General features: G+C 41.8%; 1 protein-coding gene across 1 annotated transcript; it reads right to left on the bottom strand.

Moving 5' to 3' along the window:
- Window positions 1-17,985: 17,985 nt before the first annotated feature.
- Window positions 17,986-18,363, bottom strand: LOC147632396 (BURP domain-containing protein 16-like). The gene has a single exon (XM_086806968.1). It carries the CDS (start codon window positions 18,361-18,363, stop codon window positions 17,986-17,988), a length of 378 nt encoding a protein of 125 aa, XP_086663094.1.
- Window positions 18,364-19,854: the final 1,491 nt, after the last annotated feature.

A 19,854-nucleotide genomic window follows, 5' to 3' on the forward strand; every position in this document is an offset into this window, starting at 1 on the left:
GGAATTTTAACCATATCAGGGATCAAACTATGAGAGGTGGAGGCCTCAGTCTCTCCCATTATGACACTCAACACATCTAGAGGTTTGCGAATCTAAGTAGTAGTAGGCATTAAGGTACTAGGGTGGATAGTATTTGAGACTCTCAATTTCTTGGGTCTTGGTTCAAGATGCTCTTGTGTTTTCATTAACTAAATCACTAATTTCTTTGAGTTGCTCAATCTAGTCATGTGATCTAGTTTCAGGAATTGTATGTTCTCATGGGGTATCCTTCCTCATGCTCTTGGTTTTTGGAGGGTATTTCCCTACCCTGTTCGAGAATCACCCCTTGTGTCTAAGGAGTCTGATTCCTCATCTAGGTCCCTAATGAAGACTGGCTCTTGAGGCATTCTAAGATTTGTCTTGTTGGTTTTCTTTATTTTTCCATTCTACCGATGTTTTTCTCCTATTTTTCTTCTTCTTCTTAGATTCTACTATCGAGGCCACATATCATTGCTCAAGAACATGTAAGATTGTGTTTGTAGCTAGGTGATAGCATTCAAAGGTGTGTGATATAGATTTTTAAGGATATGCCTTTGAGTTTTATTACTTACCCCAATCATGTTTAGGGGTGTGACAACGGGTCCTATTTGTGGGCTTGTCACCACAATCTTATTGGAGCAGTCCTTAATCTAATGATATATGCCACAAAAAATTTATAAGTAGATATCCAAGGGAATATTTTAGAGCATTTCTTGGTTGAGATGAGGAAACTTCAGAGGGAATTTCAAAACTTGACGGGGGGGACCTTGACAATGGTAACATAAAGAGGTATTCTTCTAGATGTGGCATTAATGTCCCAACCCCTACCGATCACAGCAAAAGTTGGTAAACTAGCTTGAATATCCCTGTCCCATCCACAACATAATAGCTTGGATGAAGCTCTATGGAGTCCTTAGTGACATGTGAGGCACTATCCAAGTCAACCTCGTAGTTTGCACACTCAAAAGAGTCCTTGAAACTTATTTGATTTAATGGTGTGATCCTCAGGGGTGGAGGTTGAGGTCCCAAAATTTGTGGAGGTAGACATATTTTGTGCATTATAAATCCCCCTTTCAATGTGTAATAGGTTGTTGTGTCGTTTGATCACTATTGGGTTGAGATGTTTCCGTCAGGGATTTCACTGACGTAAATGAGAACATGTGAACATGTTAATAACATATGTTAATAACACAAAAAATCTTGTGATCACATGTTATATTCACAAAGCTCTCACAAGGGCCTAAAAAAATTATCTTTGTCGGGCATAAAAAATCTTCTTAGGTGGCCACTGACCTGCTATTATGTGAAGATGGTAACATGAGAACATGTGAATAGCTTATTCCCATGTGTAGCCAAGCTTTTAAGGGGTTCCCAAATGGCAAGTGACCTGTTATTTTGTGAACGGTAACATGAGAACATGTGAATAACTTGTTCACATGTGTTATTATCACAAAAAATCTTGTGATCACGTGAATATTAAATCCCTGGTTGCCGTAGGCATTATGGCTCATGGCTGTGATGGTACCGATAAAGCCAACTCTTGAGGCCTAGAAGAATTATCAAGGGTTTGTAAAAATGTGTGGCGTTGTGAAGCCTTGTTGAGATATCGAGCTCGTCTAGTGAGGCGGTGGACACTGATGACCCGCCTGGGGGATAGGCCCCACACTTACACCACTGGCATGGTTGGTGAGATCTTGGGTGATATGCGGCCAGTGGGATGACAGGCTGTGTGACAGCCATTCTAGAGACTGGCATAGTTATAGCGCCAACTCATTTAGTCGGGTTCACATTATAGAGAACTCGTGTATGTATTTGGTTGAGTACCTTTCATATTATTGTGTACTCTTATTCTTGTATATGGTGTGTTGAGTGTTGAGTGAAGAAGAAGAAGATATTCAGCCTCTCACCTTGTGTGTTCTCTATTAGGGTTTTGTGAGTGTGTGTGTGCTTTCAAGAGCTCAAGCTCTCTTCCCCCCTGCATCTTTTCATGGTATTAGAGCCTGGTTTGTGTTAAGGGCTGAGCTGCAAGCAAGAGAACCACAGGAAGCGGTACGAGGGTAAGAGCTGCAACTACTCTTCCCTATTTGTGTTGGTGACTACACCCTTGTCAGGAGCTCTACGGGAGGCACCGGCAACGATCTTTGATTGAGAAGCTTTCTTCGCGGGAGTAAAGCTATAGGGCAACTATATTGTCCTATCGGACTACAAATTCTGGGCCGAAAACGCGTTTCGAGCGCGTCTCGTCCTCCGTTTTTCAGAAAGTAAGCGATTTCGAGCACTGCGGGTAAGTCATCGATTCTCTGCAAAACTCTGTTTTAAGAACTGCAGGAAGACAGATTGATTGTGCAGACACTATGGGTGCTGCAAAGAGGTCTACAGTTGCCATTGGGTGTATGTATGCACATTGAAGTCACTGGTTATGACATTTGAGAGTACTACAGTACCGCTGCAGAAAATACAGCAGTTTGTGCAGAAAAACCAAAGTGCTGTTTCTGGTAAAATTGTGTGTTTGACAAGATGTCAAATGATGGGATAACCCAGATTGTGGCTGATAAGCTTGATAAGAATAACTTCCATGCTTGGAGGTTCAGGTTGACGAATTTCCTGATGGGAAAAGGCTATTGGGACTACATAGAAGGTGAGCATGAAGAGGCACTGGAGATACCGGCCGACTGCTGCAGATGTGAAAGGGTTTAAAGACTAGAACCAAGGAGCCAGGAAGGTTATGTATTGGCTCTCCATTAGTATACAGGACACCATGATTGGGCACATTCAGGATGCCAAGTCCCCCAAGGAGGCGTGGGACACCTTGGTAAAGCTTTATGAAACAAATACCAAGGCACGCAAGATACAGTTGAAGAATGAACTTCATACTGTGGAGAAAAAGAGCATGTTTGTGAATGACTATGCGCTGAAGATAAAGGGTATTGTTGAAGAATGAACTTCATATTGTGGAGAAAAAGAGCATGTCTGTGAATGACTATGCGCTGAAGATAAAGGGTATTGTGGAATCCCTTGCATCTATTGGTGTGTCAGTAGATGATGATGACAAGGTGGAAGTCTGTCTACGTGGTCTCGGGCCACAATACAAGGTGTTCAAGACGTCTATTCAGACTCGGGAAAACATTCCCAACTTTACAGATTTGGTGTCTATGCTGATTATCAAAGAGAAGAGCTTGGGTGAAGACCAACAGTCTTCACAAAGCAAAAACAGTTCAGAGCAGTAGGCCTTCTACACGAGTTCAGGAAGAGGACGAGGTAGAGGAGGCCATGGACGCGGTCAAGGAGGTGGCCGAACAGGTAATTAGAATTATGGCCAGCAGCAACAGCAACAACAACAGTCCCAGAATCAACAACAACAACAACAACACGCAGGTGGAAGAGGCAAATTCAGAGGTAGGGGGAGTCAAAGAGGACGTGGAAATTGGCAAAGGCAATATAATGATGCACGTGAATGCTATTATTGTGGTAAGCCTGGACATGTGCAGGTAGAATGTTATAAGAAGCAGGCTGACATGCAAAATGGAAAAGTGCAGCAAAACAACTATGCATCCTCCTTAAGCAGAAATAATGAGGATAATGAAAGGTTGTTTGTTATGCAGCATGTTGTGAATGCCATGTCTGAAAATGTTGATGCAGCACAAAAAGATGATGTATGGTATGTGGATTCAGGTGCTTCGAACCACATGACAAGTCATGGAGAGTGGTTCAAGGAGATGAAAAACCCGGAAAGACAAGGTTTTGTGGAAACAGGGGATGACACTGCTCATCCAATTGCCCATGTTGGAGATGTGCCATTGTCTATGTAGGATGGCAAAGTGAAGTACCTTGCAAATGTACTTCACGTTCCGAATATAACAAAGAATCTGGTTTCAGTTGGCCAGATGATTGAGCAGGGTTTGCAGGTTCTGATGGTTGTTATGTTGAAGACTTTAAAGACAAGTGCAGGTTAGTTACAAAAGGCAACAGAGTGGGCAGAATGTTTACATTGAATGTAGACATGCCTGAAATGAGTGCTGTGATATTTGCAAATGGTTCAGGAATTGTTGCTGACACAGACATTTGGCATAAAAGGATTGGACATGTAAATGTGCAGAGATTGAAGTCTATGCAGGCAAAAGGAATTGTGACAGGGCTGCCAAAATTTAAAGTGGAAGTATGCAGAAAATATGTGAAGCATGCCAATTTGGGAAGCAAACAAAGCATGTGTTTCCACGTAACAGATATGTGAGCAGAAGTGCACTAGATATTGTGCATTCAGATGTATGGGGTCCTACGAAGACCATATCTATGGGAGGCTACAGGTATTATGTGACTTTCATTGATGACCACACAAGGAAAGTGTGGGTATATTTCATAAAGGAGAAGAGTGAGGTGTTCACTCACTTTCAGAATTTCAGAGTTTTGGTTGAAAAGCAAACAGGGAAATATGTAAAGTGCCTAAGGTCAGATGGAGGGGGAGAGTACTTCTCCAATGAGTTCTCTTGATTTTTGAAGAAGAATGGTATTTGGAGACAGTTTACATGCAAATACACTCCGCAGCAAAATGGAGTTGGTGAGCGGAAAAACAGGCACATTGCTGAGATTGCGCGGGAATTGATGGAAGAGAAAAATATGCCGCATAGCTATTGGGCTGAGGCTGTTTCTACAGCAGTATACATCATGAACAGGACTCCAACTGCAGCCATACATGATGTAACTCCCCAGAGGAGAGGTTTACTGGTAGAAAACCAGATTTGTCTTATCTCAAAGTCTTTGGATGCATTGCATATGTGCATGTGCCAGATGAGCTGAGAACTAAGCTGGATCCGAAAGCTGAAAAATGTGTGTTTATTGGATATTCCCTTGAGCAAAAGGGATATAGGTATTATAACCCTGCTACACGTGAGTTGAGGGTAAGCAGGGATGTTGTCTTTGATGAGATGAGCAGCTGGTATGCTGTTGAAAAAGAAGCTGTTGGGACTGATGTGAGTGGAAGTGTGGTTGCACAGAATGCAGGTCAGCAATCACAGTCTTTGAGTGGACCAGGAGAGTCCTCATCTAGTGGGTCTATTGATAGACCATGGAGTGGCAGGCTGCGTCATAATACCAGTCCTGCAAATGTGATTAGTACATCACGTAAAGGAAAAGAGAAAGTGGTTGAGCCCCTTGGTATGCCTGACATTTCTGTAGGGAATTCTCATGTTGATGGAGAGTCTAGTGGCTCAGATATGAGCCTTGATGAGGAGCTTGGAATCCAAGCTATGAGAACACCTGGTGTAAAGAAGGCTATGGAATCCATGAATGAGAAGCTGCGAAGATCTGGGAGAGTGAAAAATCCTATGCAGGGATTTACCTATGATGGTTATGTGGCACATCACTATGCATATATGGCAAAGGTTGTGCAGGTTGTTAAGCCCACATGCATTGATGAGGCTGTTGGAAATGTGTGTTGGGAGAAAGCTATGGATGAGGAGATGGATGCACTATATGGAAATGAGACTTGGGATTTAGTGCAATTGCCTGAAGGCAAGAAAGCTATTGGATGCAAGTGGGTGTACAAAGTAAAACATAACAGGTGATGGAAGCATAAATAGGTACAAGGCTAGATTGGTAGCCAAAGGATATGCGCAGACATATGGCATTGATTATGAGGAAACTTTCAGCCCAGTTGCCAAGATGGCAACATTTAGAGTTGTGATATCAGTGGCTGCGTCAAAGCAATGGTCTTTACATCAGATGGATGTAAAGAATGCATTCTTGCATGGGGATTTGCAAGAAGAGGTGTATATGTTGCAACCACCTGGTTATGAGGATGTGGGTCACCCTGAGCATGTTTGCAGGTTGAAGAAAGCCTTGTATGGCTTAAAGCAAGCACCAAGAGCATGGTCTGACAAGATTTCTGAATATCTTGTCACTATTGGATTTCATGTAGCCAATGCAGATTTCTCGCTGTATGTGAGACATGGTGATAGAGGAGTTGTGCTTGTTGTCATCTATGTAGATGACTTGATCATTAGGGGGGACCATGATGCAGAGATCTTTGATGTAAAGATCTTGCTAAGACAGAAGTTTGAGATGAAGGATCTGGGGGAGCTTAGATATTTCTTGGGCATTGAGGTGATTAGGTCACCACATGGTATTAGATTACTGCAGAGACTGTATGGCTTGGACATGTTGTCCAAGTATGGTATGACAGGCTGTAAGCCTATTTCTGTGCCATTGGATCAGAATGGCAAGTTGAGTGCAGATTCAGGAGAGATCTTGGAGGATCCTACTATGTATAGGTGCATAGTAGGAAGTTTGATCTACATGACGATCACCAGACCAGATTTCAGCTATGCTGTTGGGTTGGTGAGTCAGTTTATGCAGGTTCCACGGAAACCGCATTTGGATACAGTGAGATGCATACTGAGGTATGTGAAGCCTACTTTGCATTGTGGACTATTCTATGAGACTGAGACTGAGATATGTGTACATGGGTACACAGATGCTGATTGGGCTGGTAGTATCTCAGATAGGAGATCTACTAGTGGATTCATGTTTTCTTTGGGGAGTGCTGCTGTGACTTGGAGTAGCAAGAAGCAGCCTACAGTTGCTCTATCGAGTAGTACAGAGGCCGAGTACAGAGGAGATGCTATGGCAACATGTGAGGTAGCTTGGTTGAGAAAGCTACTTGCAGATTTGGGTCTATCAGTGGATAGACAAGTTGTCATTTTCTGTGACAACATTAGCAGTATACAGTTGGCCAGGAACCCAATATTTCATGCTCGTACGAAGCACATAGAGGTCCACTACTACTTCGTCAGAGAGAAGGTCTTGGCAAGAGATCTTGACCTTGTTTATGTCAGCACAGAGGATCAGGTAGCTGACATCTTCACCAAAGCATTGGGTACAGAGAAGCTCTGCAGATTCAGGGCTTCGCTTGGTGTACATGAGATGGAGTTGAGCTCGAGGGGGAGTGTTGAGATATCGAGCTCGTCTAGTGAGGCGGTGGACAATGATGACCCGCCTGGGGGATAGGCCCCACACTTACACCACTGGCATGGTTGGTGAGATCTTGGGTGATATGCGGCCAGTGGGATGACAGGCTATGTGACAGCCATTCTAGAGACTGGCATAGTTATAGCGCCAGCTCGTTTAGTCGGGTTCACACTATAGAGAACCCGTGTATGTACTTGGTTGAATACCTTTTATATTATTGTGTACTCTTATTCTTGTATATGGTGTGTTGAGTGTTGAGTGAAGAAGAAGAAGATATTCAGCCTCTCACCTTGTGTTCTCTATTAGGGTTTTGTGAGTGTGTGTGTGCTTTCAAGAGCTCAAGCTCTCTTCCCCCCTGCATCTTTTCAAGCCTTATGACCATAATGTCCACACAAACATTACAATTACCATTATAGCATGTCCTTAGGACTAGACACTCACTCGTCAAATGTCCTTGTCAAGACAAATTGAGCACCATTGAAGCTCTCTCCTTGGGAACATATGTACGTTTTTGGGAGTTCTATTAGCCTTCATTCCCTCTTAGAGTGCTTTCATGAGATCTATGAAATTTATCTATGCTAAAGTGTTGCCTTTAGCAAGGGGTTTAACTATAGAAGTGCTATGTCCCGTGAATTTGGAAGCAGTAGATTTAGAATCCAATGCTTTAGCTCCTTTAACCATGAGATTAACCTCTAATGGGATGGCATTTGTTTTGACTTCATCCCATGTAGAGATCCCTCTAATGGCTAAGCCATTAAAGATCACTTTATGGTTAATCCTGTGGATGAATCTATCTAGTAATTTATTATTCAAATAGTGTTCATGGAAGAAGGCAACGAGAGTTAGAATGTTTGAGATGGCTAATAAAATCTTTAAAATTGATTCCTCTTCTTCCCTTTAGGCTTTGTGTAGCTATGAAGCTACACCCCATAAGACTCCTTCATGAACAAATTGCTTCAAGAACAATATCTTGAGAGCGGTGAAGTTCAGGCGTTCCCTGACCCTAAGAGTTCTATACCAATCCCTAGCCTTACCGTCTAATGTTAGCTCAAAGGCATTGGTCTTGGAAACCTCATTTCGTTCTCCTATGGCATCACACACTTAATCAAATACTTCTAAATGTCTCCTAGTATCACCATATCCATTGAATTTATGAGTTAGCTTGGCTATTTAGGGAGCCTTTCCATGGCTCTGTTGCCCGCCATATCTCACAACAACAAGTGCTATGGCTTCCGCTACTACCGCTATTCCCAAGGCCAATGCAAAAGTAACTCGGTATGTGGGTAGAACCGGCGTTGATAATAGGAGCAATGATAGGAGTAGGTGGAGGTGCAACACATGGCATTGCATGAGGATGCATTCATCTAAACCTTGGTGGGGATAGATGTGCTACATATGGTATGTTCCCTATGGCACCCCTCCAATAGGTGCTTTAGTCATATGGGCATTAGGTGAAGCCGGCCTCACAGTAGGAGTTGGTAGCACACTCACTCTAGGAAATGGATGTTTCATGGTGGTTGGGTTTGGTTTGATGCATTGCAATCGACTCAATTATTATTTCCAAACAATAAAGTTGGATTGATTTTGCATCAAAGGGTTTGTCTCTAGTGAATCATTCTCTAAATGAATTCACATACACGTGTCTACCCAAGTTGCAAAAAATAATTTGAGTTTTTTTTTGGGTTTTAAACCCTTTTTTGTTGGCTTATGTCACATCTGTGGGCTCATGTCTCACACATATTGTGGACTCACTCTTGGTGGCTTACGTCTAGTGGACTCACATGTCATATTTTTTAACTCACTGTGTGGAGTGATGTTGTTACCCATGGTAACCATGGGCATGTGGCCCAAGGGAAATTCGACGTTAGTGTAGGTGCCATAAGTGGCGTGATGCTTGCTCTGCTAGATGAGGTAGTGTACTAGTATTATCTTGGGTGGGGCAAGCTCATGATAGTATTCTCTTGAGTCCTTGTAGAATGGCCTTGTGGGTTAGAAGATGTGGTTTGGTCCATGTTATAGTTGGGTTATACTTTAGAAGTAGGATCCACTTAGCTCACAGACGGTGTTACCATTTCGCTCATTGTGGGCATTCTTGCTTTGGATGTCCTAACTTGCGCACCATGGGTCTTTGGATCCTTTCATGTTCAATGACCCTATATATGCAATCACAGATACCCTACGATCGTTCCTCCTCTTTTTTGGCCCTAGATATGGATCGGACAATCCTTTCCCAACTAACACCATAAGCTTGGCACATGGAAAAATCCACAAGAGTCTCTGCTTGAGGCATCATACTTCTAACCTTCTAACCATTTGTGAGAAGACGTTGATCCATGATTTGCAAGCCTAGCTCTTCCTCCAAGGTGGACGCAATGTTATTTCTTGTGTTCGGACTATCAGGCACTACCTATACGAAGTTGTGGTTTGTGAGTCTTGTATATGGCATAACATGTTGTTTGTAACACATATCGAGAAGTAATGCAACACTTTGAAGGCCCTCTCTGTCCAATTTTGATGTGCTATAAGCTAGTCAGGTGTTGCATTCATTTGAGGAACCCTTGGTTCCACCTCATTACCTATCACCAAGTTCCATAGGCCTTTGCCTTTGAGAAACAATTTTATCAAGATTGTCACTCATTTTGTTTGTATTGTGCTATTTGGACTACTAACCATTAGGAACTCAATGGAGTCTTTTTGGGCCCTTTAATTTGCCATGAGGTTATGGAAACGTTTAACTTTTTGACAAATAGGAGCCCGCCATGTAAGCAAAAACCAATGGTTTGTAAGAGAGGTGTAAGAGTGGTCAAAGGGTGCACTTTTTCCCCCAAAAAGGAGAGGGGGCAATTTTACAATTTTCGGACCTCCATAACTTCTACATACAAGCTCCGATTTGAGCGGAGATTATAGATCCGTGATCTACGCATCAAGAGCTTTCCATAGATATGTTACATGATATGGTTTTATCCGCTAGATTTTAAATTCCATTTTCCCCCCAAAATTCAAATTCGAATAAAGTAGCCGTTTTGAAGCTTCTAATTAGAAAACGTTTCTTCTTAAGAGAAAAGGTTTGACTCCCTTAAACTGCCAAATAAAAGGGCCCAAGAAGACTCCATTGAGTTCCTAATGCGCTGTTGTGACAATTACAAAGTCTTTTCTTCCTTTGCTCTAGTAGATTGGATCAGTGCCTCTAACGCTTGCACTTCTTCTAATGTCCTACCAACCATCGAGAATAAGTACTTATGTAGGGGTGGTTTGATGGTCACAGTTGTAGCAAGTGCTGTATGGATAGGGATATCAACATTAACACTTCTTTCTTGCAATGATGAGAGTACACTAGGTGTCTCTCTGGAGTTAACCTCAACTCCTTCATCATATGGGAGGTAGCGATTGTTGAGGTTGAACCTCTAAGCTATGCGGTCAAAGCTGGTTGTTGAGGTTGAACCTCTAAGCTACGCGGTCAAAAAGGGCTGGTAGCTGGTTGGTGAGACCTAGTTAGGGTTCTCACTTCTTGGGATTGGGGATCTTTCCATTGACTCGAAGTTTGATGATGTATCACTAGTCCCTAGTATAGGTCCTTGTATAATGCTAAACTGGGTTTCGATCAAAGGTCATGAGCCTACATTGGTAAAGTAACTATCTTAATAGATACACTATCGTCTAGTACTACATGCCAAGATCGTAGGTGCATATGGTTATAGGATGCAGGAAGCTCCTACAAATGCCCCACAAAAGTTATGTGGCTATGTGATAGGGCTATTCCTTGACGGCAGTGACGCATTTATGGGAAGCCCTTGCTGTTGAGATATCAAGCTCATCTAGTGAGGCGGTGGACATTGATGACCCGCTTGGGGGATAGGCCCCACACTTACACCACTAGCATGGTTGGTGAGATCATGGGTGATATGCAGCCAGTGGGGGATGACAGGCTGTGTGACAGTCATTCTAGAGTGCCAGCTCATTTAGTTGGGTTCACACTATAGAGAACCCTAGTATGTATTTGGTTGAGTACCTTTTCATATTGTGTGTACTCTTATCTTTGTATATGGTGTGTTGAGTGTTGTGTGAAGAAGAAGAAGATTTTCGGCCTCTCACCTTGTGTGTTCTCTTTTAGGGTTTTGAGTTTGTGTGTGCTTGCAAGTTTGTGTGTGCTTGCAAGAGCTCAAGCTCTCTTCTCCCCTGCATCTTTTCATGGTATTAGAGCTTGGCTCATGCTAAGGGCTGAGCTGCGAGCAAGAAGAACACAAGAAGCGGTACGAGGGTAAGAGCTTCATCTACTCTTCCCTATTTGTGTTGGCGCGACTACACCCTTGTCGGGAGCTCTACGGGAGGCACCGGCAAACGATCTCTGATTGAGGAGCTTTCTTCGCAAGAGTAAAGCTATAGGGCAACTATTTTGTCCTATCGGACAAAAGATTTCGAGCACTGCGAGTAAGTCATCGATTCTATGCAGAACTCTGTTTTAAGAACTGCAGGAAGACAGATTGGTTGTGCAAACATTGTGTGTGCTATAAGGAGGTCAAACAGTTGCCATTGGGTGTATGTATGTACATTGAGGTCACTGGGTGTGACATTTGAGTGTAGTATAGTAGTGTAGTACAGTAGTACCGCTGTAGAAAATACAGTAGTTTGTGCAGGACAAACCAGAGTGCTGTTTCTTGTAAATTTGTGTTTGGCAAGATGTCAAATGATGGCATAAACCAGATTGTTGCTGAGAAGCTTGACAACTTCCATGCTTGGAGGTTCAGGTTGACAAATTTCCTGATGAAAAAGGGTTATTGGGACTACATAGAAGGTGAGCATGAAGAGGCACTGGAGATACCAGAGATCAATCCGACTACTACAGATGTGAAAGAAGCTTGACAAGAACAACTTCCATGCTTGGAGGTTCAAGTTGACAAATTTCCTGATGGGAAAGGGTTATTGGGACTACATATAGAAGGTGAGCATGAAGAGACACCAGAGATACCAGAGATCAATAATTTGAGTGCTACAGATGTGAAAGAGTTCAACGATTGGAACCAAGGAGCCAGAAAAGCTATGTATTGGCTCTCTATCAATATACACGACACCATGATTGGGCACATATAGGATGCCAAGTCCCCCAAGGAGGCGTGGGACACCTTGGTAAAACTCTATGAAATGAATACCAAGGCACGAAAGATACAGTTGAAGAATGAACTTCATACTGTGGAGAAAAAGAGTATGTCTGTAAATGACAATGCATTGAAGATCAAGGGTATTGTGGAATCCCTTGCATCTATTGGCGTTTCAGTACATGATGATGATAAGGTGGAAGTCTGTCTACATGGTCAAGGCATTCAAGACATCTATTCAAACTAGGAAAAACATTCCCAATTTCACAGATTTGGTGTCTATGTTGATTATAGAAGAGAAGAGCTTGGGTGAAGACCAACAGTCTTCACAAAACAAAAACAGTTCAGAGCATAAGGCCTTCTACACAAGTTTAGGAAGAGGACGAGGTAGAGGAGGCCGCGGCCAAGAAGGTGGCCAAATAGGTAATCAAAATTATGGCCAGCAGTAGAACAACAACAGTCCCAGAATTCACAACAACAACAACACGCAGGTGGAAGAGGCCAATTCAGAGGCAGGGGGAGTCAAAGAGGTCGTGGAAATTGGCAAAGGAAGTATAATGATAAACGTGGATGCTTTTATTGTGGTAAGCCTGGACATGTGCAGGCAGATTGTTATAAGAAGTAGGCTGACATGCAAAATGGGAAATTACAGCAAAACAACTATGCATCCTCGAGTAGAAACAATGAGGATAATGAAAGGTTGTTTGTTATGCAGCATGTCGTTAATGCCATGTCTGAAAATGTTGAAGCAGCACATAAAGATGATGTATGGTACATTGATTTAGGTGCTTCGAACCACATGACAAGTCATGGAGAGTGGTTCAAGGAGATGAAAAACCCTTGAAAGACCAGGTTTTGTAGAAACACAGGATGACACTGCTCATCCAATTGCCCATGTTGGAGATGTGCCATTGTCTATGCAGGATGGCAAAGTGAAGTACCTTGCAGATCTACTTCATGTTCTGAACATAACAAAGAATCTGGTTTCAGTTAGCCAGATGATTGAGTAGGGTTTGCAGGTTCGGTTTAACCCTGATGGTTGTTATGTTGAAGACTTTAAAGACAAGTGCAGGTTGGTTGCAAAAGGCAACAGAGTGGGCAGAATGTTTACATTGAATGTAAACATGCCTGAAGTGAGTGCTGCGATGTTTGCAAATGGTTCAGGAATTGTTGCAGACACAGACATTTGGCATAAAAGAATTGGACATGTGAATGTGCAGACTAAAGGAATTGTGATAGGGCTGCTAAAGTTTAAAGTTGAAGGTATGTAGAAAATATGTGAAGCATGCGAATTTGGAACGCAAACAAAGCATGTATTTCCACGTGACAGAAATGTGAGCAGAAATGCAGTAGATGTTGTGCATTCAGAGGTATGGGGTCCTACGAAGACCATGTCTATGGGAGGCTGCAGGTATTATGTGACATTTATTGATGAGACCACACAAGGAAAGTGTGGGTATACTTCATGAAGGAGAAGAGTGAGGTGTTCACTCATTTTCAAAATTTCAGAGTTATGGTTGAAAAGCAAACAGGGAAACATATAAAGTGCCTAAGGTCAGATGGAGGGGGACAGTACTTCTCCAATGAGTTCTCTGAATTTTTGTAGAAGAATGGTATTCAGAGACAGTTTACATGCAGATACACTCCACAGCAAAATGGAGTTGCTGTGAGCGAAAAAACATGCACATTGCTGAGATTGCACAAGCATTGATGGGAGAGAAGAATATGCCGCATAGCTATTAGGCTGAGGCTATTTCTATAGCAATTAACATCATGAACAGGACTCCAACTGTAGCCATACATGATGTAGGAGAGGTTTACTGGCAGAAAACCTGATTTGTCTCATTTGAAAGTCTTTGGATGCATGGCATATGTGCATGTGCCAGATGAGCTGAGAACTAAGCTGGATCCAAAAGCTAAAAATGTGTGTTTATCGGGTATTCCCTTGAGCAAAAGGGATAGAGCTGTTATAACCCTGCTACACGTGAGTTGAGGGTAAGCAGGGATGTTGTTTTTTGTGAGATGATCAGCTGGTATGCTACTGAAAAAGAATCTATTGGGGCAGATGTGAGTGGAAATGTGGTTGCACAGAATACAAGTCAGCAATCACAGTCTTTGAGTGGACCAGGAGAGTCCTCATCTAGTGGTTAAATTGATAGACCATGGAGTGGCAGGCTGCGTCATAATACCAGTCCTCCAAATATGATTAGTACATCACATAAAGGCAAAGAGAAAGTGGTTGAGCCCCTTAGCATGCCCGACATTTCTGCAGGGCATTCTCATGTTGATGGAGAGTCTAGTGGCTCAGAGATGAGCCTTGATGAGGATCTTGGGATACCAGCTATGAGAACACCTTGTTTAAAGAAGGCTATGGAACCCATGAATGCAAAGCTGCGAAGATCTGGGTGAGTGAAGAATCCTATGCAGAGGTTTACCTATGATGGCTATGTGGCACATCACTATGCATACATGGCAAAAGTTGTACAGGTTGTAGAGCCCACATACATTGATGAGGCTATTGGAAATGTGTGTAGGGAGAAAGCTATGGATGAGGAGATGGATGCACTATATGGAAATGAGACTTGGGATTTAGTGCAATGGCCTGAAGGCAAGAAAGCCATTGGATGCAAGTGGGTGTACAAAGTAAAACATAACACTGATGGAAGCATAAGCAGGTACACGGCTAGATTGGTAGCCAAAGGATATGTGCAGACATAAGGCATTGATTATGAGGAAACTTTCAGCCCAATTGCCAAGATGGCAATAGTGAGAGTTGTGATAGCAGTGGCTGCGTTAAAGCAATGGTCTTTACATCAGATGGATGTAAAGAATGCATTCTTGCATGGGGATTTGCACGAAGAGGTGTATATATTGCAGCCACCTGGTTATGAGGATGTGAGTCACCCCGAGCATGTTTGCAGGTTGAAGAAAACCTTATATGGATTAAAACAAGCACCAAGAGCATGGTCTGACAAGATCATTAGGAATTTTTTGGACCCAAAAAGGGCCTCCTAAGGATTCCTAATTTTAAGGGATTAGAGCTTAAAAAGCTGGGCTTAAGGGAGACAAAGGCTATGATGACCCCTATTTTTTACCTTGCCACATCAGCCATACCCCTCTAGTTTCACTTTTTAAAGGAAATATTCTCATATTCTCTCTTACTTTTTGACTTTTCTCTTACTTTTTGAATTTTTTATCTTCACTCTCTCTATAAATTGAATCTTTCTTGTCAGTTTGAAATCTCCTTTCTCATTAACTCCCACCATATCTCCCTTTCACATCAGCAAAACATTCTCGTTATTAGGTGGGCCACAAAAAGCGATTTTTTTTTAAACATTTTGAGGTGGAATAAACACCACCCAACCAATATATGTGATGAAAATAAATTTTTCCCTCTAAAAAGCTTGTAATTCAAGGGTCACGTCAGAAGCCTGTTAGGAGCCAGTACATCCATAACTAACTGTCAGGTCCCCACAACCTCATAAACATAACTAATTGTCAGATCTCGAAATTGTAGGGACCCCAAAAATTATTATTTTTTAATTATTGATGAAAAACTCCATGTTAGTATATTTGTATATCAAAAATATCATTTTCTACTTAGAAAAACGAATTTGTGTTAAACCTACAACAGTAAAGTTTTAACAGTCTCTCTCACTCACTCCCTCTCTCTCTCTCTGCTTTAGCTTCTTCCTCTGCTTAGTTATGGAGCCTTTGCAAACTGTGTGTATAGCCCCTGTGAAGCTAGAAAACGGAAGGTTGATTTACACATTTGTATTCCTGAAGAGTATGGCAGCTCTAAAAAAACCCATCCTACTAATGCACAATCTGTCCAAGCTCGTAGGATAGCTCAGGAGAAAAATGTAGATCTTTGGGTTGATGGTGGGCATCTCTATCCAGTTGACCCTCCATTAAGAGCAAATCCTCCTTTCCACAATTTATCATCTGGAGAGCTTGGCTTGTTAGGATACTGCAGAAGATTGACTAAAGTGGAGCTTTGCAAACCCATATTCTCCAATCTCAATTGCAAGCATCACAATTCAGCCTTTTACAATGTCAAGAAAGACTTAAAACATCATCAGCAGGATAAAATGAAAGAGATCCTCGCAGAGAACGTGGAGAAGGATGCAAAGATTCAAAGGCTAGAGGAACCTATCAAACGACTCAAAGGAACGCCAAATGGTGCTTGTGAATGCAAAAAGACATTGGCTGGTATAGAATCTCTTGCGTTTAAAGGTGGAGCACGGAAGAAAAGGATTCGTACAACAAAGTAAGTAACATAAACTTTCATTATGCACTCAGTGATTTAAACAAAATAATCATGATTTGTGTTATGCCAGGAATTTTTTGCAAGAGGTGTGTGGTTCTAATGAAGAGGGATGGAAGGATTTGGTCAAAGCCATTATGAATACCAAGGATATTCTCTCAATTAATACTGACCCTCATCATCCTAAAATACACCAATCTGTTGTTAGCAATGTAGTGAGCGAGATTACCACATCCATCGATTCTTCATTAATTCAACATGCTTGTGATGTGGCTAGAATCAGCATGATTTATACATATACACAAGGCCATGTACAACTTTGGACACATTCTAACATTTTGGATGAGTGATGATCATGTTCTATGTGTCTTGTTTACTAGCATTATGGGATGGTGCTAGGGCACTTTGACACACCTTGTGCTTTAATAGAACATAGTGCCCATGGTAGAATGATCTTATGGCCATTTTAGAACCCCTTACACTTTACAAATAAATTAATGCACATGGTAGAGTGGCCCTAGGACCATTCCATACCCTTCTGCTACATTGGATATAGAATGGCCCTAGAGCCATTCCATGTCCTTTATGCTACATTCAAGAAAGAGTGTGCGTGGTAGAATGGCCCTAGGGTCATTCAATAATCTGGCATGCATGGTAGATGTAGAATTACCCTAGTAGGGACCCTCTTAACATCCTTATTATTATACTTGCACACCTTTGATTTTTCAAGCCTTGTTTCAAACTGAATCTTGTTTGGTAATGTTCCCCTTACTAGCCTAAGAGACAAGTTTTATAAACACATTGTTGATTTGAACATTTTTTCAATACACAATCCTATAGATTGAGCGGCCTTAATTTCTTGTTGGGAAAGAAGAAAAACCTTTAAAACTCAAACAATGTGCCAATCTGGGAATGGGATTTTTTCCATTTTATCTAATATGAAACCTTAGCATAATTCACAAGAACACACAGAAAACAATTGCCATTGACGCTTCATCTATTCATTGGGGTTGCATGATGAGAGAATGCGTGAGAGATACATTCATGATGGTGGTGGTTATTGAGCGTAGGATGTGGAAAGGTAGAAATGAAAAGACACCTCCTAAGAGTGTGTTCACACATTCTATGATAGAAGTGTGTGTATGAAAAGGTTTCTCGTCGATTGAGGTCGAAATGTGAATAATGCTCGGCTAAATTACCAGTTAACAGGGAGAGCCATGAAAGAGAGGGCGGGAAGCACGGAAGAGAGGGGGGGATCACAATAGGAGGAAGGGGAATCTTAACTGGGGGGGATTTTAGGAGAGCGAGGAAAGCTAATTATAAATCAAGGATTGGAGAGATTAGAACCAACTAGCATGAGAGAGTCGAGTAATTTAGAGTAAACATTATTCTAAAAGCAGACATAGATACATTATTACAACCTGGATGGTGGGGTATCAACATAAGATGGTGTAGTCAAAAGCATAGGTGATGATTCTACTAGATGAAGATATGATGCAGATGATTGGTGAGTGCAAGCGAAATATCATTGTACATGCATAAGTGCCAAAGCACTGGATTGCAAGCGCATAATAAATACTGTAGCTAGAGCAGAGCACATTGCCAAGTGATGATCGTCATAAGGACCCACCACTTGTTGGAAACTCATTGATGAAGAAACACAAGGCCGTTGTCGGCCATCCAGTGGCATGCTTTGCTCTCGCCGGGCTTGGTGCCAAGGTCGGAGAATGAGACATGGTTGGGGTTCCAATGGCTTGCATCATAGTGGCACACTGCAGCTCTATCGTGGATGCTTCCATCACTTGCTTGGAGTGTGGCAACAAAGAGTTTGGTTTGTGGAAGGTAGTGGCAATAGAAAACCCGAAATGGGAAGAACATGTCATGGCATGTGACATACTTGTCACTGGGATCGCCCTTGAGTGTTTTCACATCGAGAACGGTTTGAGTTTTCCCGACGAACTCTTGCGTGACGTGATGGCCATTGGAGACATCGAGGACACCCATGGGTTTTTGGGAGCCCATAGTGCCCGAATTCAGAAAACAACTCTTACTCCTTGATCCAGTATCTTCCCCGATGCACGTGTGGATATTTTTGGCGACCCAGAGCCCGAGCACCGTATGGTCAGCACCCTATAGGATCCTTTGTAGGTGGTCACCTAGCACTTCACTCATAGGCCGCTTCCTTAGTCCCTCATCCACCGTACCGGAGGCTCACCATTTAAATCGACCTTGCTACATGAGACGTCCTCCATTGACTCTCCGTCAGTTGTTGCAACATTATCAGATAGGTCTCCCCCCCACGACCTCATTCACAAGACAGTCAAAATGCTTCCCCAGCATTTTTGACATAAAACAGTCATTTAAAAACAGGTCATAAATACAGTTTCTATAACAAACTCATTTTTCCGCATTGTTCCACAACATCAATCCTCAATTATTTCATATGTATTCCCATTCTCATCACATCATTTTCCATCTCATCACATCTTTTCTCATTTATCCGCATCAGATCTCATCCACTCGCATCTACCCATATCCACTCGCATCTACCCATATCCACATCTCATCACATCATATTCATTCACATCACATATCACATCTATCCCAATTTACATCACATCTCATTCATTCACATCTCGATTCACGTCACATCACATCTATTCACGTCCATCACATTCATTTACATCACATCCATTTACATCCATCACATCACATTCATTCACATCCCTCACATTCATTCATTCATAACCACCACATTCATTCTTATAACCATCCCATCACATGCATTCTATCCACATTATATCACATCACTTCTATCCACATCATATCTCATTCATACACATCTCATCTCATTCATCCAATCGTTCACATCACTTCTATCCACATCATATCTCATTCATACACATCTCATCTCATTCATCCATATCCATCCAATCGTTCACATCCAATCGTTCATATGTACGACTACTCACATTTCTATCACTTCACATCCACATATATTCATGTCACATCACATTCTTTCACATACACATCCACATCCATTCTTCACATGCACATCCACATCCATTCTTCACATACACATCCACATCCAATCTTCACATACACATTCACATCCAGTCTTCACATACACATACACATCCATATCCATTCTTTACATACACATTCACATTCATTCTTCACATACACATTCACATCCATTTTCATCACATACACATCCACATCCATCCATTTATTCACATCTATCTGATTTACATCACATCTCATCACATCTATTCACATCACATCTCATCACATCTATTCACATCACATCTCATCACATATATTCACATCACATTATATCCATCCATAAATTCACATCTATCTGATTCACATCGCATCTCATCACATCTATTCACATCACATCTCATTTCTATATAAGTTTTTAGTTTGATTTTATTTTGAATACAAAAAGTATTTCTTGAATCAGTATTTTCAAAACTTCTTGATCGAAATTCTAAATTTGATACCAGAATT

This window comes from Cibotium barometz, chromosome 13 (assembly GCF_041138505.1).
Source record: "Cibotium barometz isolate CiBa-2024 chromosome 13, ASM4113850v1, whole genome shotgun sequence".
In the NCBI taxonomy this organism is placed as follows: domain Eukaryota; kingdom Viridiplantae; phylum Streptophyta; class Polypodiopsida; order Cyatheales; family Cibotiaceae; genus Cibotium; species Cibotium barometz.